At 49.0% G+C, this 26,248-nt stretch overlaps 2 protein-coding genes across 2 annotated transcripts in view; both read right to left on the reverse strand.

The window, feature by feature from the left end:
* Window positions 1-26,248, reverse strand: part of LOC137525257 (protein mono-ADP-ribosyltransferase PARP9-like) — a 193,677-nt gene that overhangs the window by 152,342 nt on the left and 15,087 nt on the right. The window contains exon 2 of the mRNA XM_068246281.1: window positions 12,247-12,415. Within this exon, the coding sequence (XP_068102382.1) occupies window positions 12,247-12,411 (165 nt within the window). The 5' untranslated portion in view covers window positions 12,412-12,415. The remainder of the gene's footprint in view (window positions 1-12,246; window positions 12,416-26,248) is intronic.
* Window positions 2,103-4,571, reverse strand: LOC137525304 (macro domain-containing protein LMOf2365_2748-like). Its single transcript, XM_068246358.1, has 3 exons — window positions 4,507-4,571; window positions 3,564-4,419; window positions 2,103-2,147 (listed from the first exon to the last, which is right to left on the reverse strand). Exons 1-3 carry the CDS (start codon window positions 4,569-4,571, stop codon window positions 2,103-2,105), a joined length of 966 nt encoding a protein of 321 aa, XP_068102459.1.

Here is a 26,248-nt window from a genome sequence, read left to right on the forward strand (position 1 = left end):
CCAAAAAAAAACAAAATTTCTCACTGGGAAAATGTACCATATTTTTCGGACCATAAGACACACTTTTTCTCCCCCCAAAGTGGGGGGAACAAGTCACTGTGTCTTCTGGTCCGAAAACAACAATTTTGGCCGGGTGTCTGTCCCCTGTCCCCCATCTGCTGTACCATGTCTCCTTGTGTCCCGGCTGCTGTCCCATGTTCCCTCCTCTGTTCCCGTGTCTTTAGGGGCATCCCAAAGCATCTGAGTGTTTAGGCTGTGGCACCCATGGATGCCCGCCGGGGTAATGTGCAGCTCAGGAGTGAGGGACAAGTAGTACCTGGGTGGGAGAAGCCGGATCGGACAGCGATCACAGCCCACACCGATGGGAGAGGGTAGAGAGTGGCAGAGCATCCCAGCTGACCCACAGGCTGCATCTTACAGCATAACAGGGCCACAGAGCAGGAATGAGTAGTGGTAATCCTCCATAGGAAAGCCACTCGGGGGTCCGTGCACGCTGCCGAAGCATCTCCCTCTTCACTTCTGCATTAGTGATATAAGCGGATGCTCTGCCACTCTCTACCCTCTCCCATCGGTGTGGGCTGTGATCGCTGTCCGATCCGGCTTCTCCCTCCTCCCAGGTACAACTTGTCCCTCACTCCTGAGCCGCACATTACCCCGGCGGGCATCCATGGGTGCCATATGCTTCTCCCGAGGATGAGGCCGGAGGAAAACAACATGCTGGAGGGACAGGGAGGTGGAGCAGAGCTTTTCAGCGCTGCTAGATTTGGGTGCAGCCAGTGCCGCCATAGACTGTAATGGCAATCAGTCTATAGCGGCGCTCAGTGAGTAACATCGGCTTTGTCAGAAGACGGAGCCGAAGTTGCTTAAAAATCACAATAATTTGGCCTCCAGCAATCGCTGGAAGCCGAATTATTACATTCCCCACTATCCATGGCGGCCTGGAGGGGGAATAGTAATTAGCACAGCCGGGACTTGTGCAGAAGCGGGATCAGCCATATACTGCTGTATCATGCGCCCAAGTCTACCGGCACCGATTTCCAATGTACGCCGGGGGAGGGGTGTCGTGCTGTTTGGGGGGGGGGGTGTTCTGTGCTGGAGGGCAATGTGGTGAGGAGATGAGGGAAAGACAGGGCAGGGTTGTCATCTGCTGTAGGGGGGCAGGGAGTCATGTGCTGGGGGGGATAGAGGGACGGGTGTCATGTGGGTGGGATAGGGGTGTGTGTCATATGCTAATGCTGGGCCGGGGTGTCATGTAGGGGGGATAGAGGTGTTTGTCATATGCTGATGCGGAGCCGGGGTGTCATGTGCTGAGGGGACAAGTGCTGTTTTTACAGGGGAAGGGAATTCTGACTAGTGGGGGTGGGAGCAGGCACCATTTCAATATTTGCCATAGGTGCCATATAACCCAGACATGCCACTGCACACAAGACTCAGGCCAGGGGACACTCAGGATAGGGAACACAGAGGACAGGGAACACACAGGACTCAGGAAGGAGAAGGACAGGAGACAGAGGGAGGCACATATGAGGACACAAGGGAGACAATAAAGATACAAGGGGACACAGAGACATAATAATTGGGGGAGGGGGGAGAAGATACTCAAGATGCTACTGCACCATTGATGCACCAGGTTTAGTATCTTTTATTTCCCCTGGTTTTGTCCTTTAAACCAAGGAGCGTCTTATGGTCCGAAAAATACGGTAAATGGTTCAAATCCTGAAAAGTTGGCGGAGTCACAAACTCAGTGTTCTCCTCAGGCTCTTTTAGCTGAGTGCTCCACCCGGCTAGTTTTGGTGACCACCCAGCTGTCATCGGCTCACCTCCTCCTGTGCTGTAAGCATAGTTCACAGAAGCACCGGTCCTGCATTCTCTTTTCTCACCCCACCCAGCTACTTTTTCATACCACCCGCTGGAAAAAAATTCTGGAGAGAACACTGCAAACAGCCAATCAGATTTTTTCCTTTCAATGGGAAAGTTTTAATTATTAATGCCAAGGACCCCAAACTTCATAAACTTGGTCACTAAATGACTGTGTCAAGGCTAGAAAAAAGTGGGTGGAGACAAGAACCAAATTCTAGCAACCGCTAGTCTTTCGCTAGGGTTTAATATATTTGCCAAAACCTCAAGTAATCCATTTTGGAATAAGGCTGTAACATAACAAAAAGTGATGTACTCTGAATACTTTCCGGATGCACTGTAGCTGTTACATGTATAATGTACATGAGACTAGGATACAACACTTGCAGGCATCTGCCTCCCACAAGTCAGGCTGCCTGGGGCTTCTGGCAGAGGTAAGGGAGTCCTGCTGTGTCCCCAGGAAATGCAAGAGTCAAGCTCTTGGTTATGGGTGTGGCAAATATACAAGCTGGGAACTCAGAGATCCCACCACTGGAGGGATACAAGAATAGGCAGGGGAAGTGGAAGCCCATGGTAATGGGTACAGCAGGCATGCTGAGCGGGATAATGAAGAGATCTCAACAGCAGAGTGCCCAAAGAAGTCAAAGGTTTTATGCTGGGAACACACGGATTGACCCCCGCCGCGTGTCCGCTTGTCCCCGCGGATCGATTCCTGCTCGTCCGCGCAGGCGCTTCCTTATCGGCGGCTCGATTACTCGCTATTGTCTGCCCGCGGGGATCGAGCGCAGTATCGACCCGCCGCGTCGTCGGACCTGTCGGAAATTATCAATCGAGCCATCAGCGGCTCGATTGATAAGGGGGCATTGAACTGTGTATGCCCAGCATGACGCTTCAGCTACCATGAAAATCTGAAACAGGTGCGTATTTACCATCGTCATCATACACTGAAGTCTCAGTCTATGTCTGGGCTGAAAAGACTACAGCGAGACAAGAGGCATGGAAAATATTCTCCAGCTACGGGAGCTTTTAAATGTTGAAATATGAAAATGCAGTTATTGGACACCTGAGACTAAAAAAAATGATGAAAACTGAAGTACATACTTGTGTTAGCAATGGCCTCCTTTGTCAGGCTGTGCGCTCCCCGTTATCTGCCGTTTTCATGCTTTGTGATCTCTTTACAGGTCTCGACTAAAAAGTCAGGACACTTGACCCGGAATGAACAGCCCTCTCTCAAGCGTCGTAGCCTCCTTTCAGACGCACAGACGGCACCGTCCTCGCTCTTTCTGCCCGGGGCTTCCTCACAGCACTCCAAGCAGTGCATGTGAAGCCACGCCCCCCGGGCCATGGCAGAAGGGTTGTGTGAGGAGACAGGACAGGTGGGCGGACTGTGTTGTCTGCGTTTCTGAAAGGAGTCTACCGTGCATGCATGGGGGCCATTTATTCTGGGTCAAAGGTCCTGACTATTATAATCTTATTAGTCGGGCCTGCAAATGAATCACATAGCGAAAGTACTGAGGCATATGGGGGAAATGTTAGGGGGGGGGGGGGGGGTGAGAGGACAGAGCTTGAAAAAGGAAGCAATTACTTACAAAGTACTGCATTTTATATCTCTTTTTAATCTTGGAGGCCCGAAGTAATAAACTTGTTAGAATGAGCATGTTATGAGAGACAAGAAAGAAGGACTGACAGACGGGAAGATGACTTACCTGCTGATCCTGGATGAGGCCTTGCTTCAGGTGAAGTGTGAAGCCATGGACTGAGATGGAAGGTGGTCTCTCTGAGGACATCTGAGCAGACTTGTGAGTCTGAGACCTCGTCTGGTAGGAGGAAGCTGATGAGGATCCGCTGTGGGCACCACTTGGCTGAACATGACTACCTGTGCTGTAGCTGTGTGGCCCTGATGAGCTAGAAGAAGATGAAGGGGCAACACTGATGACATCACTTCGCCCAATATGTGTTTCACAGGCCTTCTTCATGGCATCCACAGTTTTGTCATCGTTATTCACCAGCCGGATCTCCTTCAGGTGTTTTGATGTTGTATTATACATGAAAGAGTGGACGGTTCTCACAATGACGTCAGCACAGAGTTCGAGAGGAAAGCCGAAGATCCCGGAGCTCACAGCCGGGATGGCCACAGAATTCACTTGGCTTTTCTCCACATATTCTAAGACATTCTTGATACATTCAGAAAGTTCAGCTTCACACCTGTCAGCAATACCACTTGACCACATCGGCCCCACGGCATGAATGAGACATTTGCACGGCAGATTGCCGGGACGCGTCACTGCAATATCTCCAGTCTGTACTTTGCCATATTTCTTAATGTGATCTTGACTGTCCTCTTCAATGACTGGTCCTCCAGCTTTGGCCAGAGCCTGGGCCAATCCTCCAATATGCTTTAGGTCTTCATTGGCTGCATTCACCACCACATCGGTGTCCTCTCTGGTGAGGTCACCCTTCCACACACTGATCACTAGACATCGAAATAATCTCTTCTCGGGGGGGCGTGGCCGGAGCTCAGCGTAGATGGCAGCAGTGTGAAGAGCTCCTGATCCCAGCCAGCTAAAGCGACATCACACAGCATGCCAGACGGGGAAATTCAGTCCCAAACCCCAGCGGAGGAGGAGATGGAAGCCTCCAGCACCTCACAGCAGGATACCCAGCGCCCACAACGCATCCCCGACATGTTCAAACGGAGAAGGTCTGGGCCGCATGGAGAGCAAGATGGCGCCGGCTCCTCCGGGACGCGTAAGTCCGCATTGCCAGTTCGCATGACGAACGCATCCCATAGCAATAAACAGGCGGCAAGCGTACAAAATTCCGCATCCAGCCGCGGAGGGGCCTCACAAATACCCGCAAAGCAGGCATCCAATGTGGCCCTGCCCCGCAGTCCATCAGCCTCAGAGTCTTCTGAACAGGGGGTACCCTCCCCCACCTTTCTTAGCCCAGCCAAATCTAAGCCCAGGCTGTCAGGCCCGGCAGACTCACAGGCAGAAGCTCTCTCCCTTCTCACAGCAGTCATAGGCCACAGCAGTGCATTTGCAGAGATCCCTGACTCCAACCAGCCAGTGGACCGTGCTTTTCTTAAGGATATGATGATTGCTCTGGAAACCTCCATGTCAAACAAGATACTGACTATAGCAAATTCTATGCAACAGTTTCATGATGATCTGGGAGCTCGTGTGTCACTTACTGAAGACAGTGTCTCCATGTTAATTGAGGAACACAATAAGACTGTCACTGAGCTTGAACGACATGACTCAGCTAATGAGGCTACGCAGTTGAAGATTGCTGACCTAGAGGACCGTAATCGCCGCTGTAATCTTAAATTTAGGGGTATCGATGAATCGATAAACAGCGCACAATTGAAAAGCTACTTGATAGAAATGGTCAGGTCAGCAGTACCTCAGTTTTCCAGCATTGAATACACAATCGAACGGGCTCACAGACTGCCTAAGCCCGCCTTTCTACCTGAAAGGATTCCCAGAGATACTATAGCATGCTTTCAGTTTTACCATGTTAAAGATGCCTTTTCCTCTTACATGCGCCAGAATTCGCAACTTCCGGCTCCATACAGCAACATCAAAGTCTTTACTGACTTGTCGCAGTTCACTTTACAAAGGCGCAGGTCCCTGGCTCCTCTAACAGCCTTTCTCAGAGAGCAACAGTTGCAGTATAAGTGGGGTTTCCCCACTAAGCTTTTACTTTCCCGTGACGGCAAAATCCACGTCATAGCTACACTGGAGCAAGGAGTTTCTCTTTTAAACTCACTAGGCCTACAAGTCACTCTCGCCCAATTGGAGAAATATCGTAAACAACCATTGAACAACTCTCCCCGCTCTTGGCGCTCTAATACTTAAAATGGCAGGGAAACGGTCCTTCACTGCTGCACCACTTTAACTGTTCTTTACCCAATTTGGGTTTAGTGATACGGGTATTACCCCCCCTCTCAGTGTGGTCCGGGTTAAGCCACTGAGAGTTTCTGGGCCTACTAGTCGTGGGACAGTTAGGAGTGATTGCCCAGAGATAATGTTAATTTTATGTCTGTTTTATATGTTTGGTTTAAGTAGTTATGTTCCTGCAATCTTAGGATATTCGAATCTCTCTTTTCATTCCACAGAAGTCCTGTCTATTCATATAGACCATGAGCCACTAAGTGTAGATGCTGTATTTTTCATCGTTACAGTTCTCTCATGCCTAGAATGTTCAATATGATAACACATAATGTCCAGGGGTTAAATGAGCCAGTCAAACGTAGAAAAGCATTCCAACATTATCAGAGTCTGAAAGCCTCAGTCTTGTTTTTACAAGAGACGCATTTTATTTACTCTAAACCACCCACTTTTTTGCACCGGGCATATAACAAGGCCTATTATGCCTCATTTACCAAAAAAGCTAGAGGAGTTGCAATAGTGTTCCATAACTCAGTCTCATTTACACATATTGATTCCTTCATGGACCCGGAGGGCAGAATCTTAATTCTTAAAGGTATTCTGGAGGGTAAAGCTGTTACACTGATTAACTGTTATGCTCCCAATGCCTCTAAAACTGCCTTCTTACAACTTTTATCATCCCAACTGGATAGATTATCCTCAACACACTTGATAGTTGCAGGAGACTTCAACGCGGTAGCTAACCCACTTCTGGATAGATCGGTTCAATCCCCTTTCGCACAAACTTTCCCGAGAAAACTTACTAGCTTTCTTTCCAGAAATAAAGTAATAGATATATGGAGAGCCCATAACATCGGCTGTAGGCAATATACCTTTTTTCTCACCCTCGCCAATCCTATGCCCGCTTAGGGCTAGTTCACACTTGCTTTAAAAACGTATCCGTAGCTACGTTTTTTGTCCCGGACAAAAAACTGAGCCACGGATACCAATGTTAAAAATAGGAACAGTACACACTCAAGTTAAAAACGTAACCGCGTGCGATCCGCGGAATACGTTTTTAAACCCGGAACGCAGAGTCCGGACTTGCAGCATTTTTCACGGACCCGTATACACATACGGGTAGTGAAAATCAATGGAGAAACGGGCCTCCCTCTTCACTGACATTTTGGGACACTGGAAACGGATCAGTTTCCAGTGTCCCTTGGTGAAGGATGGGGCCGCCACGCTGGAGGGGGTAGCAGCCATGACGGGGGGCTGCGGGGAAAGCGGCGGCCAGGGGGGTCACACCGCCCCCCCCCCCCTTGCTCACCTGGGTGCCCCCCGTCCCCGCTCCCCCTCCAGCTCGCACATAATGTAATAAATTATACCTGAAGTTCGGCGAGCCGGGCACTTCCGCCCACACCGCTCGAGTCACTTCCTGCGATGCCGCCCACTGAAATACAGAGGGCGGCATCGCAGGAAGTGACTCGAGCGGTGTGGGCGGAAGTGCCCGGCTCGCCGAACTTCAGGTATAATTTATTACATTATGTGCGAGCTGGAGGGGGAGCGGGGACGGGGGGCACCCAGGTGAGCAAGGGGGGGGGGCGGTGTGACCCCCCTGGACGCCGCTTTCCCCGCAGCCCCCCGTCCTGGCTGCTACCCCCTCTAGCAAAAAAAACAAAAAACACGCAAACGGATCCAGAACGTGTGCTGCAAAAAAGGCAGCACGGATCCGTTTGCGTTCCGGTTTTTTAAAATCGGAGCCCGGACCGCGGATGCGTCCCGCACCCGGAGCTAGTGTGGCCCTAGCCTTAGACTATATTTACTTGTCCCCAATAATTGCCTCCAACTCTACCTCCACGGATATTATCACCTGTAGCTGGTCTGACCATCATATGGTTCAGTCCTCCTTGACTGGTTTCGGCATACCCTTCAATCCCGGCAACTGGAGACTTAACGACTCTCTTTTGGCTGAGGATTCAGATAGACAAGCCGTGGTGGGAGAGTTGGAGGAATATTTTTTGTTTAATAATGAGGATAACACCTCCCCTATCCTAAGATGGGCAGCACATAAACCAGTTCTGAGAGGTATCTTTATGGCAAAAGCAGCACGGGCAAAAAAACTAAAATCACAAAGAATTCAGGTACTAACTGCCGAGCTAGATTTACTATATAAACGGCATTATGGCACAACAATTAGAGAAATTTTACATGAAATTAATCTGAAAAGAACCGAATTGAACTCTATACTAGATAACTCTCATGCTAAAGCGTTGAAGTTTTCCAAAGCAAAGTTCCTCCTCCGAGGCAATAACCCTTCTACTCAGTTCGCACGTAAATTAAACCAATACTATAAACCCCCACATGTCTATAAATTAAAAAGCCCTGGAGGCAGAGAGGAGGTACTACCTCCCAAAGTCTTAAAAATATTTGAGGACTATTATAAAAATTTACTAGGAACCGATATATTAACTAACAATATGGAACTTAAAGCATGGTTGGATACTCTGCAGTTGCCCTCCCTTTCACCAGATCAGTTGCATACTCTTAATGCTCCGATCACCCCCATAGAAGTATTAGCATCAATTAAGCTGCTTAAATCCTCTACTGCCCCGGGCCCTGACGGGTTTTCACCCTTATATTATAAAAAATTTGCTGACACACTATTGCACCCTCTGACCTCAATGTTTAATGCTGTTCTCCAAGGTGAAAAACTCCCCTCAGACATGCTATTGGCCAATATGACCCTGATTCCTAAACCGGATACTGATCACTCTACCCCGGCAGGTTTCAGACCTATATCTATCCTTAACAATGACATCAAACTTTTTGCTAAAATCCTGGCTACTAGATTAGGCTCCATGGTGCACGGTCTCGTCGCTCCCACTCAAACTGGATTCATCCCAGGTAGGCAAGGCTCTGATAATGTTAGGTTAGCTGTTAACATATTACAGGATGCTGAACTCAAAAACTCTAGATTTATGATGTTGGGTTTAGACATTAGCAAGGCATTCGATTCAGTGGGTTGGCAGTATCTGACCGCTGCTTTGGAAGGCTTTGGCCTAACTGGCCCCATAATTACAGCAGTTTCAGCATTGTATGACTCCCCATCAACTGTGATCCACATCCCTGGCGCATCATCCGCTCCTGTTCAGCTCAAACGTGGAACCCGTCAGGGTTGCCCTCTCTCCCCATTGCTATTCGCCCTTGCTTTAGAGCAGGGGTGCCCAATAGGTCGATCGCGATCTACCGGTAGATCGCGACCGCCTATTTGGTAGATCGCGGCCACTTGGCCGCATCCCGTCACATTTTGCGGCTGGCAGCTGTCCCATCGATTTCTGCTGCCAGCCGCTGGCCAATAGGAAGCAGGGAAGGAGAGAGGAGGCGCGGCTGAAGAGGCCATGACGCGACGTCATGGCTGGGGGCGGCGCCGGGCACGCACGCACGCCTGCCTTGCCTTCCTGATTCAATCGTGCTGCCCGCCGGAGCGCTCCGAGTGCGAGAGGGGAGACCAGACATCGCCGCTGGAGGGAGGTAAGTGATTGAGCACCCATCCCCACCCACCTATGCTACAGGGACCCATCCCCACCCACCTATGCTACAGGGACCCATCCCCACCCACCTATGCTACAGGGACCCATCCCCACCCACCTATGCTACAGGGACCCATCCCCACCCACCTATGCTACAGGCACCCATCCCCACCCACCTATGCTACAGGGACCCATCCCCACCCACCTATGCTACAGGGACCCATCCCCACCCACCTATGCTAATGGCACCCATCCCCACCCACCTATGCTAATGGCACCCATCCCCACCTACCTATGCTAATGGCACCCATCCCCACCTACCTATGCTAATGGCACCCATCCCCACCTACCTATGCTAGAGGCACCCATCCCCACCTACCTATGCTAGAGGCACCCATCCCCACCTACCTATGCTAGAGGCACCCATCCCCACCTACCTTTGCTAGAGGCACCCATCCCCACCTACCTATGCTAAAGGGACCCATCCCCACCTACCTATGCTAAAGGGACCCATCCCGACCTACCTATGCTAAAGGGACCCATCCCCACCTACCTATGCTAAAGGCATCTGTGCCCAGTGAAGGGACCTGTACCCAGCTACCTTTGCTGAAGGGACCTATACTTTGCTACCTATACTGGAGGCACTTGTACCTGGGGGCTGTTCAACCGGGGGGGGGGGGGGAGATCTGTAACACTTTAAATTTTGGTAGATCTCCTGGACTTGGCAAATTTTAAAGTAGCTCGCGAGCCAAAAAAGTGTGGGCACCCCTGCTTTAGAGCCTCTGGCGGTGGCGATTAGACGACATCCTGACATCCATGGTTATGGAATCGACAACATCAAATTAACTCTGTATGCTGACGATGCTCTCCTGTTCTTGACTAGACTTATAACAACCATGCCCAATTTATTCCAAATATTGGATAAATGCGCAAAATTTTCTGGCCTTAAGGTAAATCCCGCTAAATCTACAGCCCTCCCGATTAATCTCTATCCACATACAATTAAATGGTTAGACTCTACTTACGGGTTCAAATGGAGTAAAACTAAATTTAAATACTTGGGAGTCTTTCTTACACCCAACTATGGGGATTTATATGGAACTAACTTCTCATATACAGTCAATAATATTACTCAACTCCTGAAAACATGGTCCTCATTTAAGGTTTCATGGCTAGGCAGATGTGTAGCATGTAAAATGATTATTCTCCCCAAATTGTTATACTTGTTTCGCATGCTCCCAATAACTATAACTAAAAAATCATTATCTAGCATACAGTCACAAATTAACAAGTTTATTTGGGACGGCAAACCAGCCAGAATTCGAGCACAAGTCCTGTACAGACCCCCTTTACAGGGTGGTATCGGCTTACCCAGCCTATGGCATTATTACTTAGCCTCTAAACTCAGTCAAATCTTAGATTGGGGAATAAAATCTAACCCTCCCACCTGGTACCAATTTGAATCTACCACAATTTTCCCATTCTACCTATCTACTTTGGTCACGGTTGTAACTAAAAGAGATACATCAACTCTTGCTGGCAGGAACAGGATTGTTTCGTCACTGACTAAGCTATGGATCTCGATTGCCTCATCATATAAGCTTATGACCTTTCCCTCCTCCAGGATCTCCATCTTTGGAAATCCTCGCTTTATTCCGGCTTTTAGGAACCCACAGTTGTTTTCCTGGTGGAGAGATAAAGGCCGTTCAACTGCCAATAAATTTTGGATTAGAGATGTTCCAGTTACCTTTAATATGCTCAGATTTAGTCAAAATGCCCCCCCAGAGGAGGTTTTTCGTTTTTGTCAGATAAAACATTACTTCTCTTCCATCTTTTCTTCACCCCCAGAGTTTGAACCCTCACTGTTTGAGTCACTCTATTTTGGATCTTCACGACAAAAAGGATTAATCTCATCTTTATATGCCCAGCTGATAGGTTGTGACAGTGAGAATAAACTGACATATATGAGAGCTTGGGAGCGCGACTTAGGTACTCAATTTGAGCCAACAGATTGGTCTCATATCCAGACCGCTGTCTCTGGTGTAGTCAAATCTAATATGGTCAAAGACACGGCACTCAAGATCTTATTTCGCTGGTATTACACCCCGGCAAAAATTCATAAAATATATCCCTCGGTCCCATCGACTTGTTTTAGAGGATGTGGATTGGAAGGAACGATACTGCATGTCTTTTGGGACTGCCCCAGAGCTCAGCGGTTCTGGGACTCATGGAAAACCATGATCCGAGAAGTGTTTGGCTTTCCGGTTTCGTTATCTGCCTCCCAGGCCCTGTTGTATACTTTTAATGATGATGTGCCAGGCAGATTTAGACCTTTATATAGATACATGCTACTAGCCGCTCAGTGGTCAATAGCCTTCAAATGGAAAACCACAGATCTAGAGTTATCACTAGTTACCCAACGTCTAGACCTAATGATGATAATGGATCGGGTTTATTTTTATAGCATTGAAAATATGGCAAGATTTGATCTCATTTGGGAATCCTGGAAAACATATAGGAGTGCTTAATTTCCCTTGGACATATGTGTTCATTCATTATAGTATGATGTTCAGGTTTGGATTTATTCAGGACTCTTGTAACCAAATACCTTATGCAGGAATGTATCTTGATAGTTCATTCTTTCTTTTTATCCTGTTTCTTATTTTTATGTATGTGTTTTTTTCTTTTTTTTTTAAGTTTTATGTATGTGTTAGAGGGAGCAATATAATCTTACACCAAAACAGGTAGGATGGACTGACCCCTGGGATCTCAGAAGGAGGTTCCGAGTACCCCATTTCCCAGGCCGGACGGCCCAACTATCTACACTATGTCCTCTAGATGCTCCCCCATATTTTCTTGATGTTTAGTTGGTATGCTTATACCTTATGTTTTATCTGTTCTGCTTTCAAAAGCTTTGTATATTTGTTGATATGCTCAATAAAGCTTTTTAATACAAAAAAAAGAAATAATCTCTTCTCATAAACCTTAACAGGCTGGTAGAGGGCGCCCTGATTCAGGTCGAGTTTAGGGCCGCTTAACTCTGCAAAACAATTAAATTTCTTCAGGATGAGGTCGCTCAGCTCTTCTGCACTCCCGTGAAGATGTGTGTAAGTGGAGTCCGGGAGAGGAATCCTCCGAGGAGAAGCCATCTTTCTGGAAAGAGAAGAGAGGGTGACATCATTACTAAGCTTTCTCACCAGCCAGCAGCAATATTTTATTTCCACCCGACTGACTCCACAGCCCTGTCCCCGACTCGGACTCCACATCCCTGTCCCCGACTGACTCCACATCCCTGTCCCCGACTGACTCCACAGCCCTGTCCATGACTCTGACTCCACAGCCCTGTCCATGACTCTGACTCCACAGCCCTGTCCCCGACTGACTCCACAGCCCTGTCCCCGACTCGGACTCCACAGCCCTGTCCCCGACTCGGGCTCCACATCCCTGTCCCCGACTCGGACTCCACATCCCTGTCCCCGACTCGGACTCCACATCCCTGTCCCCGACTCGGACTCCACATCCCTGTCCCCGACTGACTCCACATCCCTGTCCCCGACTGACTCCACAGCCCTGTCCATGACTCTGACTCCACAGCCCTGTCCCCGACTGACTCCACAGCCCTGTCCCCGACTGACTCCACAGCCCTGTACCCGACTGACTCCACAGCCCTGTCCCTGACCGACTCCACAGCGCTGTCCCTGACTGACTCCACATCCCTGTCCCCGACTGACTCCACAGCCCTGTCCCTGACTGACTCCACAGCCCTGTCCCCGACTCTGACTCCACAGCCCTGTCCCCGACTGACTCCACAGCCCTGTCCCCAACTGACTCCACAGCCCTGTCCCCGACTGACTCCACAGCCCTGTCCCCGACTGACTCCACAGCCCTGTCCCCGACTGACTCCACAGCCCTGTCCCCGACTGACTCCACAGCCCTGTCCCCGACTGACTCCACATCCCTGTCCCCGACTCGGACTCCACATCCCTGTCCCCGACTCGGACTCCACATCCCTGTCCCCGACTCGGACTCCACATCCCTGTCCCCGACTCGGACTCCACATCCCTGTCCCCGACTGACTCCACAGCCCTGTCCCCGACTCTCCACTCCACAGCCCTGTCCTCGACTGACTCCACAGCCCTGTCCCCGACTCTTCACTCCACAGCCCTGTCCCCGACTCTTCACTCCACATCCCTGTCCCCGACTGACTCCACAGCCCTGTCCCCGACTGACTCCACAGCCCTGTCCCCGACTGACTCCACAGCCCTGTCCCCGACTGACTCCACAGCCCTGTCCCTGACTGACTCCACAGCCCTGTCCCCGACTCTCCACTCCACAGCCCTGTCCTCGACTGACTCCACAGCCCTGTCCCCGACTCTTCACTCCACAGCCCTGTCCCCGACTCTTCACTCCACATCCCTGTCCCCGACTGACTCCACAGCCCTGTCCCCGACTCTCCACTCCACAGCCCTGTCCTCGACTCTTCACTCCACAGCCCTGTCCTCGACTCTTCACTCCACAGCCCTGTCCTCGACTCTTCACTCCACAGCCCTGTCCTCGACTCTTCACTCCACAGCCCTGTCCTCGACTCTTCACTCCACAGCCCTGTCCTCGACTCTTCACTCCACAGCCCTGTCCCCGACTGACTCCACAGGCCTGTCCCCGACTGACTCCACAGGCCTGTCCCCGACTGACTCCACAGGCCTGTCCCCGACTGACTCCACAGGCCTGTCCCCGACTGACTCCACAGCCCTGTCCCCGACTGACTCCACAGCGCTGTCACTGACTGACTCCACATCCCTGTCCCTGACTGACTCCACAGGCCTGTCCCCGACTGACTCCACAGGCCTGTCCCCGACTGACTCCACAGGCCTGTCCCCGACTGACTCCACAGGCCTGTCCCCGACTGACTCCACAGCCCTGTCCCCGACTGACTCCACAGCCCTGTCCCCGACTGACTCCACAGCCCTGTCCCCGACTGACTCCACAGCCCTGTCCCTGACTGACTCCACAGCCCAGTCCCCGACTGACTCCACAGCCCTGTCCCTGACCGACTCCACAGCGCTGTCCCTGACTGACTCCACAGCGCTGTCCCTGACTGACTCCACATCCCTGTCCCCGACTGACTCCACAGCCCTGGCAGGGCTATGGAGTGGGTACAAAAATCACCCGTTTCTTCAGTTTATGAAACTTGAAACCTTATGAAAAAAGTGACAACACAGAATGCCAAATGACAAAATCTAATGCAAAGTGCCAACAACACTCGATGCCAAGTGACAACAATAGTTCTGTAAATTGAGAATTTGCGCGTTGGAATGATGAACTGTCTTCTAGAATAGAAAGGTCTTCCAGTTGGAGTGACATTATTTTTCTTTAGAGATACCATGAAAAGATCATCTTCAAAGAGAAGTTACATCTCACAACACAATCCAGACACAATGCCGCCTGTTCTGGGCCCGAGCTCATTTCAGAGGATTCAACAAATTAAAAATGGTGCTTGTCACAGGAGCCCTGGTGGTCAGACCGCAAATGGTCTTCCAAACGGTGCCAGCGCACGGATCGTGCGAACTCTGGTCGCAGTCAATGCGTAGGAACCGTTGGGAATGGGCCGCAGACAAACCAGAAGGGAGCCTGTGAGATATGGGTAATTACAACCTTCACACGATTCCAGGGTATCTGCCACCACCACTGGTATGGGCCAGTGGACCCGATTTACTGAATGACTGGTCCTGCGAATAAAAACGGTTAAAACACACGGTATTCTGTCTAGCCAACAACAAACAATAGTAACGTCTCTTCAGAGGTCTGGTTCAGTTGTGTGCGTGCTGAAAATAGGGTAGCTAGAACAACAGCTGACGATAGCGTCGGTTTATTGAAAGCAATATAAATAATTAATATATACAGACAATTATTAAAATCAACAATTAAAACAGTAATAGCGAGTATAAAAAATAAAAGGGAGAAAATACTTAGGGTTTGTGGAAATATGTCCTTTTGTGGGAAGAATCATAAAGTCCAAGCAAAACGGTTTCAAGTTCTGCAAAGTTCTTTGTTCCAGAGATAAAGTCAGAGTTCAGCAAGTTTTAAAATCCAAACAAAATGGAGGATGTCCTTTGTTTCAATTCAGACAAGATGGCCGCTAGCCATGTGCCCTTTGTTTCAGCTCCGGCAAGATGGCCACCACTTGTTTCTCACGGTGGCCGTGTGTTCATGAAGATGTAAAATGGAGGAATAATTTGCCCGCGCAGCTCATTCACTTTTAATGGAGCTGAGTTCAGAGGCGGGCTTCCAGAGACGGCCCCCAGGCCGGACTATGGTAATCACATCTGGGGCAGGGGCCTCCACAAGCCCTCATAACCCTGACACTTTTCTAGACAGACCTGCGCGGCCGGCACACAAAAAATAATCTCATATTCTCGATCCCCAGAACCTACCGATTAATATGATATCAAACTTGGGCATGTTTGCATGCCCGGTTAGAAAACGGTGGAATTCCCAGAGTTCTGGTTATGCCAGTGGCCCAAATTTAATATCAAAATACTCACAAGATCCGGACCAGCAGAATGATATAACTTTCACATTTCTCACCTGAATGGTATTGCCTAAACATGCTCAAAATCCTAAACTCCATGCTTTCTTATTCTGCCTATATGGCTCCGGCCAGTCTAGAGCAAAGCAGGTTTTTGAATAGCCCCCTGCTGTGAGCTCATCCTGTCTTTTCCCAAAAGGCAGAGTGGGCTCTTTGCTGGCTAATTAACATCTAGGTGTCACCTGGTTCCCAGAACAGAAAGGGGAGTCAATGCCTCCAGGTTATTCTGCCTTCCACAGGGAATATGTCCAAGCTAATTAACACCTCCCCCCCAGGCTTTTACTCAGCTAAGACAAATCCCCCAGCTGTTCCTAGGCAGAGGGATACTACACATCAAATCTTGGTTTAACGATCTGCGTCGCTAACCGACCACAATCGCGTTTTGGCCGACTGGGCGTCGCCCGGCGTCACAGTGCTCAACTTTAAAAATGCTGAACCTCTACTGAGTCATCCAAATTGAATAGAGTGTATCGAATTCCCCTATATACTGCAGTTCCCTTCCACCCCTAAAATCATGAATCGACCAATAGTGATGGCCCGGATGTCAAATTTTGGGTTCGTGAATTTCGAATTGGAATCTCCGCACACAAAAAAAAATGCAAAGACCTGTAGTGATTACGTCAGGTGAGCATATCTTTGTTTTTATAGACTGACACCTCCACAACATAAATGTTAGTCCTCTTGGCGGCAGTCTTAGTGTAGTGGCCACCGTGGTTGTGTGCACAATCGTGGGAGTGCGGGTGGTCACAGTTTTCCAGCCTCTATGGTCGGGCTGAGGTAGTTCTAGGAAAGTTAAATGACCCCCCAAAAAAAAAAAAAACACTGATTCTGCACTGAGGCCTTATACAGGGGGCAGTCGTGGATACAAGATGCTAGTAGTGGTCGCAAAGGATTATTAGGTTAAAGTTGGTGCACTACTAGGACCAGCGGAGCATACCTGTCTCCGACAAGACTGAGGTCTTATACAGGGGTAAGTAGTGGAAACTAGATGCCAGTAGTGGTGTGAAGGATTACTAGGTTATGGTCAGTGCACTACTAGGAACAGCAGACCTGTCTCCTACAGCGCTAATGTTTTACAAAAGGGCCTGTAGATACTAGATGCCAGTAGTGGTATGAAGGTGGGTTATGATCAAACAATGTACCAGCCCTAAAAAGGGCTTAGCTGTTCAGGACAATGTGGTAGCAGCAAGAATCTGCATTGAAGACACAGAACACAGGCCTACCTAACTCTCTCCCTGTCAGCAGCACACTGTCCCTCATCTGCCTAGCACAGAAGCCAAACAGAGACTGCAAAATGGCTTCTGTGCTGGATTTCTGACAGGTGGGTGAGGGGTGGCGGTCCAGGTGGGAGGGATAGCTGGTTGGCTGCCATGTGCCTTCTGACTGTGAGGAAAGGGGTCAAAGTTTAGCTCAATGATGATGTATAGGAGGCGGGTCGAACATGCCATGTATAAGATGTACGTACACCCCTTGTTAGGCACGAAAACTATTCGCTGGATGAATAGTTCGGCCCATCTCTATCGACCAAGCCACAGGTCTCCTACCTGCATAACAGCTGTGTGCCTATACATTTCACTGCTGAACACCCTACACCGCCGGCCAACCAACACCCTTAACCAGGACCCCAATAGTGCATCCATGGAGCCTTCAAAAGGTTTATGTAGCGTCCCAGCTTTCTGAATGAAGTCCTGGCTCCCGTCATTTAATCATCAGCAGTTACTAGTTCTGTAGCCAGCTGAAATGGTGGCATAGGGCTTTGCATGGCCACATTGCCATTACTTCTGCCTTCTAATGCCACCACTAGAATTCAGACCTGACACCCAGCTGATTTGAGCATTCTCCCTGCCACTTGACATCTCAAGCTTTGTCAAGGCAAATGGTGAATGACACTTTTCTAGGGGAGGAGCTATTCAAGCAAAGTGGCGGTGTCCATTGGCCCGTCACAGAGCTCAGGTTACGTCAAGGAGATAGCTCAAGCTGCACACAAAAAAGTTAATTCTCTATGATCTTCCAACGCAATTATGCATAGCACTCTATTCAATACTTCTTTCAAGCATATTTTGCAGCCAGCTCTTCTACTTACCTAAGGAGAGGGAAGACTCCTAGAGAGCCTTCCCGCTCCTCTCATGGTCCGCACATTCCACGGTTGGCTCCCCCGTTAGCAGTCTCCAACCAATGGGTGTCGGAGACTGCTCTCTGCCACTGTGGTAGGCTTCTGGGAGCCAGAGTGCTACAGAAGATGGGTGGCTATGTAATGCACATGCACAAGCATGCTCCCTCGCGCATGCGCAGTAAGGAGCACTCAGGCTCCCAAAGACTTCTGAAGCCTTGCACCGTGAGAGACCTGAACAGAGGAGCCTCCGGTGGAACAAGGAGACCAGGAAAGGGAGCGGAAAGGCTCTTTAGGACCCATAGCCTTCCCCCTCCTCAGGTGAGTATGGTTTTTTTTTTTTGGGGGGGGGGGGGGGGGGATTTGCTTCAGACTTACTTTAATCTCTTAAAGACCACTCCGCGCCAACCCCAGGACCACCTAACGCCGATCGGCGTGCAGTCCTGGGGTCGTGTTCTGCAGTAGATCCATGCTAATGCATGCGCATTTTCGCTTGAATGACGGATCTCCGTCATCAGTAACCCGGCGGCGACCGCCGCTAGGAGACTGTTAGACGGTGAAACCATCTCTAGGTCGGCTTTCTGTGCGTTCCACCGTGTGGGTCACGTGATCTGGCCGACGTCATCAGCATTGCACTGCGCAGGTACAGTGGTTCTGCGCCTGCGCAGTACAATGCTGATGATGTCAGACGGACCACGTGACCTGCCCGGTGGAGCACAGAAGACGACCAGGAAGCCGACCTGGCAAGCTTCTGCAGCGGAGGACAACGGGAGCCATGGCGAGGGCACAGGACGGCTGCCAGGGGCTGGAGGAAACCCCAGGTAAGTGGATTTTGTTTTTTTTATCTTGCCTGGACCTTCCCTTTAAGTGGTTAAACATCAAACCATTGGGATTACTCTGGTGGAACTCCTTGAAATGCATGAATACAGGGCAGGATTTCTCAGTACAGTAGAATCCCTTTATGGTAAGCTCCAGGGGACCAGGAAAAGTAGTTTACTATATCAGAATTGGTCATAGTAGAAGCAGTAGAGTGTTGTACCGTGTTGGCCATCAGTAAAGGCAAGGCATTCTGAATCAGGATGTCACCATTTATTGGCTAACTTAGAGATAAATAAAAAGTAAGCTTTCGGCTAATAAGCCTTCGTCGGACTTGGTTCCTGCAAATTGGTCATACATTGTATGTTTACACAGATACATTTGCTGTGACCTGATGACTGAGTTTACTGTATCCAGAGGTTTACTATATCAGAGTTTACTATAACGAGATTCTATCTTATTCTCAATATGTTTTACCTGTTCCATTACTGGTTTTCTCAATTCCCATTTAATTTTTCCCACATGGGGAACAGAGCTGATAAACCACATGGTCCATATTGTGTATTGTTTGTACTATCTGTAAATATCTCTGATCTATCCACAAAATCAGAGGCATTGCAGCTACCACAAGCAAGCATCCCCCTTAAAGGGGAACTGAACTCTTGCACAGGACAGAAGGAAACATAGAGAAATGCACCCTGTATGTATTTAGAGAGTTTAGCCTGTCTAATTCCACCTCATCTGTGACTAATCACAAGTTGTTATTTGATTTCTCACCTGCGTCACCTGACTGCTATGGCAGACGGCAGATAAGCTAATTTAAAAGCACAGGATGTTAACAATATGTTTGCTTCCGTGAAAGCAGGAAGTAGACACACTGCAAACGTATTGCAGGATTTGTATCAGCTGTAACAAGGAAATGTTTTTCTGTAAAGGTTATTATGCTTTTGCTTATCTTCTAGAGAACAGAGGAAGTTCTGAGTTTAGGTCCGCTTTAATGTAACTTCTGCTATAAAGCCAGTCACAACCCGTTGCTGTTGTTTCGATTTTCATTCCAAGATGGGAACTCGCCAACCGGTCTCTCATATTCTCAGCCCTTCCAGCTGTTAGGAAAGGTCGACAGCCCACCACTCATACAACTTACGAGTCTGACATTAAAAACTTTCAGTGCTTCGAAAGGAGCTCATTTAATTGCCCCCCGTATGCGCTGCTGCTGGTTTCCCCTTACACCCATCTTTGGTCCAGGCAGAGCAGATCTCCCCCCCCCCCCCCTTCTAGTCTCTCTCGACTTTCTTGCAGCATTTGTCTTGAATAGCCTCTAGATTAAAATATCGCACACATCTACTCCAGCTCATCGTTCAGAACGTCACAGTTACTACAGTTGTGCTTGACCCTCAAAACTGGCCATAGGGGATGCTTCTCTTCACAACTCCAGGGTGAAAACACCTTGCATGTCGTCAATGTACCTTATCCAGAGGGCAGCATGCGCCCCACACACATCCCATCACAGTTCTGTAAACAAACATTTTGGAATGATGAACTGTCTTCTAGAAGAGAAAAGTCACCTAGTTGGAGTTACATTATTATTCTTACCATAAGCTGAAGACAGGAGAACCTTCACAGAGAAGTAACATCTCACAACACAATCCAGACACACCACCGCCTGTTCTGGGCCTGAGTTCATTTAAGATGAGCTGAGGCAAAACGTGACACTGTTCTGTGGATTAACACATTAATATTGTACTTGGATATTATGGATGGTGCCTCCTCCAAGCTGAAGAGGAGAAGAACCATCTGGCTAGTTGTAGGCACACAGTTCTGAAGCCAACATCCGTCATGGTATGGGAGGTGTGCATCAGTGCACATGGCATGGGTAGCTAGCACAGATGGGAAAGAATCAATTATACTGAAGGATATACAAGGTTTAGAGGCAACATATGTGGTCATCCAGATAATGTCTTCTTCAGGGAAAGCCTTATCTATTTCAGCAAGACGCTAAACCGCATCTGTATGTATTACAACGCCACAACTCTGTAGTATAAAATGGGACTGCTACAACCACCATATATACGACCATCCAATCAGGAGCAGGGAATCGGTGAACCAGGCAGTAGCTGTACGAAAGATAGTCCACTGCACTGTGAGATCGGTTAAAAGTTCAATCTTTATTGTGACACCAATGGACAAAAGATCAGAAGCTCATGCATGTCGGAGCAAACATGACTCCTTAGCCATAGTTCTGTAGTATAAGCCGAAGTGTTAAACTGGTCTATATCCAGTCCGGACCTGATCAGGCACTTGGTTGGTGGAAGGGAGGGGAGAGATGCAGATCTGCAGCTCTTGGGGGGAGGTGTTTGACATAAGATTGAGGGAGTTGAGGTTATACACCAGGTGGGGGCCATATTTATGTACAAGGTTTGGGGTGGTGTGAAGCATAAGATTGGGGAGTGGAATTTCGCACCAGGTTGGGTAGAGGCTTCTTGACTTCAGCTTGGGGCAGCGTTCTCCCCAGAACTTTTTTCCAGCCAGGGGGCATGAAAAAGTAGCCGGGTGGGTCAAGACAGGGGAATGCCGCTCAACTTTGCTTACAGCATAGGAGGAGGCGAGCCGATGACAGCCGGGTGCTCACCGAAATTAGCCGGGTGGAGCACCTAGGCAAAAGAACCTGGGGAGAACACTGGGGGGGGGGGGGGGGTTAGTTAACCACATGGTGTCCGGCATCAGTTTGAGGGGGTGTGGTTAGAATAAATCTCAAGGGAAAAAAAATTGTGAAAATACAGTGGCTTGCAAAAGTATTCGGCCCCCTTGAAGTTTTCCACATTTTGTCACATCACTGCCACAAACATGAATCAGTTTTATTGGAATTCCACATGAAAGACCAACACAAAGTGGTGTACATGTGAGAAGTGGAACAAAAATCATACATGATTCCAAACATTTTTTACAAATAAATAACTGCAAAGTGGGGTGTGCGTAATTATTCAGCCCCCTGAGTCAATACTTTGTAGAACCACCTTTTGCTGCAATTACAGCTGCCAGTCTTTTAGGGTATGTCTCTACCAGCTTTGCACATCTAGAGACTGAAATTCTTGCCCATTCTTCTTTGCAAAACAGCTCCAGCTTGTGAGGATCCGCGTGGCTGCCTGCGCAGGCAGGCAGCCTTTTGATCACTGTCCAGGTCTGCATTCTGCAGGTCTCTGGAAGAGAGACCTTTTTTTCAGTTGTGCAGCTTGCTGCTGAGGAATTTGCATATGTTTGTCATGCAGATTGCCTAGCCACATCCCTTGTGGGCTTGCTCTATAAAGAGCTATGTTTCCCACAGTAAGTTGCTGGTCATAAGGATTCTTCCTGCGAAACACTCTGGAGAGTGTCAGCCTTGCTTATTGTTTGAATATTAGTTTAGAGTAATTCCTGGGACTGCACTAGGCAGATTCCCTAGTGCAGTTAGGATTGCATATCTGTTTTGTCTGTCTGTTGCGATTGTCCTGTCCCTGCGATGGTCGACAGGAAGTCGTTCTGATCTTTGTTCTTGGAGTATAGCTGGAGCAGCGGTTGCTACCAGCTATCTCCTCTATCTGTCTTGCCTGGATCTCACTCGCCTAGCGCTAGTGCTGTGGATCCGTCTGATCTCCATCTCTCTGTCTCCCTGGATCGCACTGGCCTCTTTTCGCTAGTGCTGTGGATCTTATCTCTCGCCTGTTCCGGTTTTCGTGTGTCTGTCTTGTCTGCTACGAACGTTTGCTGGAGGCTCGGTGAGGTAACCGTTAAAGTGAACCTTAAGTGTCCAAAAAAAATTGAGTTTTACTCACCTGGGGCTTACCTCAGCCCCCTGCAGCTGATCGGTGCCCACGACGAGTCGCTCTGATGCTCCGGGTCCCGCTGGCGGCCACTTCCGGTTTCGCCCTCAGGACCCGTCAGGCTGGGGAACGCGGCTGATACTACGCGTTCCCAGCCAAAATAGCACCCCTATGCGGCCATATGTCCGCATAGGCACCCGTATGCGGACATATGGCCGCATAGGGGTGCTATTTTGGCTGGGGACGCGTAGTATGAGCCGCGTTCCCCAGCCTGACGGGTCCTGACGGCGAAACCGGAAGTGGCCGCCAGCGGGACCCGGAGCATCAGAGCGACTCGTCGTGGGCACCGATCAGCTGCAGGGGGCTGAGGTAAGCCCCAGGTGAGTAAAACTCAATTTTTTTGGACACTTAAGGTTCACTTTAAGCAAGCGCTCGCGTCCTCTGTTTCATGTTTGTCTGTCGGTGGTTAGTTAGGCGTGTTTGTCTCTATTGTGCTTATCACGTGGAGACCGCGCATAAACGCGTGCACTGTTGCGAATGAATGCGGTGTTCGCTTTTAGCTAGCGTTTGTTATTTTCCGTATCTCTTCATTGTATGATTTGCTGTGCCTTTGCTACTCTCGTGCTCTGCCTTGCTGTAGCCTTGTGTCACGTCTGGCGATCGCACCTCTCGCGATCGCGGTCCTACTTCATATCTGCTGTGGTGTGTTCACCGTCGCGGGTTGGCGACTAGTTTGGTGCACACACATACAATCTGTCTCTGTGCTCATTCTCAATCGCCTCTCTTGCGATTGCGTTTCTTCCCTTCGTACAATTCCTGTCTGGCGTGTGTGGTAGGGCAGAGGAGCTGTTCCTCTGCACTCCACAGCTCCACCTGCCGACAGGAATTTCCTTCTACAGGTGCATTGCACCTTCTGCTGGGTTTCCTCAAATTATACGCTTGTGGAGGATTTCCGCAGTGTCAGCACACATCAGGTGCACTGATCACGGAGAGAATTCCACAATCGTTACACAGCTCAGTCAGATTAGATGGACAGTGTTTGTGAACAGCAGTTTTCAGATCTTGCCACAGATTCTCGATTGGATTTAGATCTGGACTTTAACTGGGCCATTCTAAGACATGGATATGTTTTGTTTTAAACCATTCCATTGTTGCCCTGGCTTTATGTTTAGGGTCGTTGCCCTGCTGGAAGGTGAACCTCTGCCCCAGTCTCAAGTCTTTTGCAGTCTGCAAGAGGTTTTCTTCCAAGTTTGCCCTGTATTTGGTTCCATCCATCTTCCCATCAACTCTGACCAGCTTCCCTGTCCCTGCTGAAGAGATGCACCCCCCGAGCATGATGCTGCCACCACCATATTTGACAGTGGGGATGGTGTGTTCACAGTGATGTGCAGTGTTAGTTTTCTGCCACACATAGCGTTTTGCATTTTGGCCAAAGAGTTCCATTTTGGTCTCATCTGACCAGAGCACCTTCTTCCACATGTTTGCTGTGTCCCCCACATGGCTTGTGGCAAACTGCAAACGGGACTTCTTATGCTTTCTGTTAACAATGCCTTTCTTCTTGCCACTCTTCCATAAAGGCCAACTTTGTACAGTGCATGACTAATAGTTGTCCTATGGACAGAGTCTCCCACCTGAGCTGTAGATCTCTGCAGCTCGTCCAGAGTCACCATGGGCCTCTTGACTGCATTTCTGATCAGCGCTCTCATTGTTCGGCCTGTGAGTTTAGGTGGACGGCCTTGTCTTGGTAGGTTTACAGTTGTGCCATACTCCTTCCATTTCTGAATGATCGCTGGAACAGTGCTCCGTGGGATGTTCAAGGCTTTGGAAATCTTTTTGTAGCCTAAGCCTGCTTTAAATTTCTCAATAACTTGATCCCTGACCTGTCTGGTGTGTTCTTTGGACTTCATGGTGTTGTTGCTCCCAATATTCTCTTAGACAACCTCTGAGGCTGTCACAGAGCAGCTGTATTTGTACTGACATTAGATCGGGCAGCACGGTGGCGTAGTGGTTAGCTCTCTCGCCTTGCAGCGCTGGGTCCCAGGTTCGAATCCCAGCCGGGGCACTATCTGCAAAGAGTTTGTATGTTCTCTCCGTGCCTGCGTGGGTTTCCTCCGGGCACTCCGGTTTCCTCCCACATTCCAAAAACATACGGATAAGTTAATTGGCTTCCCCTAAAAAAAAATTGGCCCTAGACTACTACAGTACTTACACTACATAATATAGACATATGGCAATGGTAGGGATTAGATTGTGAGCTCCTTTGAGGGACAGTTAGTGACAAGATATATATATACACTGTACAGCGCTGCGTAATATGTCAGCGCTATATAAATACTAAATAATAATAATAATAATAATAATAATTACACACAGGTGCACTCTATTTAGTCAATAGCACTCATCAGGCAATGTCTATGGGCAACTGACTGCACTCAGACCAAAGGGGGCTGAATAATTACGCACACACCACTTTGCAGTTATTGATTTGTAATAAATGTTTGGAATGATGTATGATTCTCGTTCCACTTCTCACATGTACACCACTTTGTATTGGTCTTTCATGTGGAATTACATTAAAATTGATCCCTGTTTGAGGCAGTGATGTGACAAAATGTGGAAAACTTCAAGGGGGCTGAATACTTTTGCAAGCCACTGTATATATTTACCTTATATACAGGCCCTCTCTGGACACGCTCTTGCACAGCTGTGTATAGCAGCCATTCCCAGGGGGGTTTCTGGGCATGAGCACCTCCGACTGTACCTGAACCGTGCATGTCCAGGACATTTTCGCCATGGCTGCTGTTCAGAGCAGTGCAGGAGTATGATCCACCACGTGAGCAAACTACATGTGATGGGCTTTGACAGGTCCCAGTTATCAGGGGACCTGCAGCTGCAAGACCAAGGGGATGCCCGACACAATATGGAGCCTGCAGGAGTCCACGGAGCCTATACAGTGGCTGGATAGTGTACTGGTTAAGGGCTCTGCCTTTGACATGGGAGACCAGGGTTTGAATCCCGGCTAGGTCAAGTACCTATTCAGTAAGGAGTTCAAGGCAAGACTCCCTAACACTGCAGGGTGGCCTCTTGAGTCGCAGTGGCTGCAGCTCTTGAGCGCTTTGGGATCCGACAGAAGAAAAGTGCTATACAAATGTTCGGATTATTGCAGTAGAGATAAGAATGGGATTAGGGACCAGGTGGTGAAGTAAGGTGGGGCACCAGGTTTTGGTGGTTAGAATTAGGGACAAGGCGGGGTAGGGACAGGGGTGGGCTGACAAATCATGGGCCCCGGGGCGATAGGAGATTCTGGGGCCCCATACCAGTGTCGCCAACCTTTCACATTATTTTTTACTGACAAAGGATATTTTTTTTTTTACTGTTAAAAACCCCTGTGCCATACCAAAAAATGGGTGTGGTCATACATCAGAATGTGGGCGTGGTCCTGTGAGGGGCCAAATATACGTGACCTTAGCAGTGGTGTATAAGGTCTGCCGGGGAAGTTTGAGCTCTGCCGTAGTGTATCCCCCCAAAATACATGTAATCTGACAGCATTTCACCCAAAATACACGTAAAATACACATATTTTGCCATACGAGGTTCCTCCAAAATACAGATAATATGGATCCCACAAAATATACATAATCTGGGAGCAGCGATTCCCCAACATACACATAATTTGG

Source organism: Hyperolius riggenbachi, chromosome 7 (genome assembly GCF_040937935.1).
Source record: "Hyperolius riggenbachi isolate aHypRig1 chromosome 7, aHypRig1.pri, whole genome shotgun sequence".
Lineage (NCBI taxonomy): Eukaryota > Metazoa > Chordata > Amphibia > Anura > Hyperoliidae > Hyperolius > Hyperolius riggenbachi.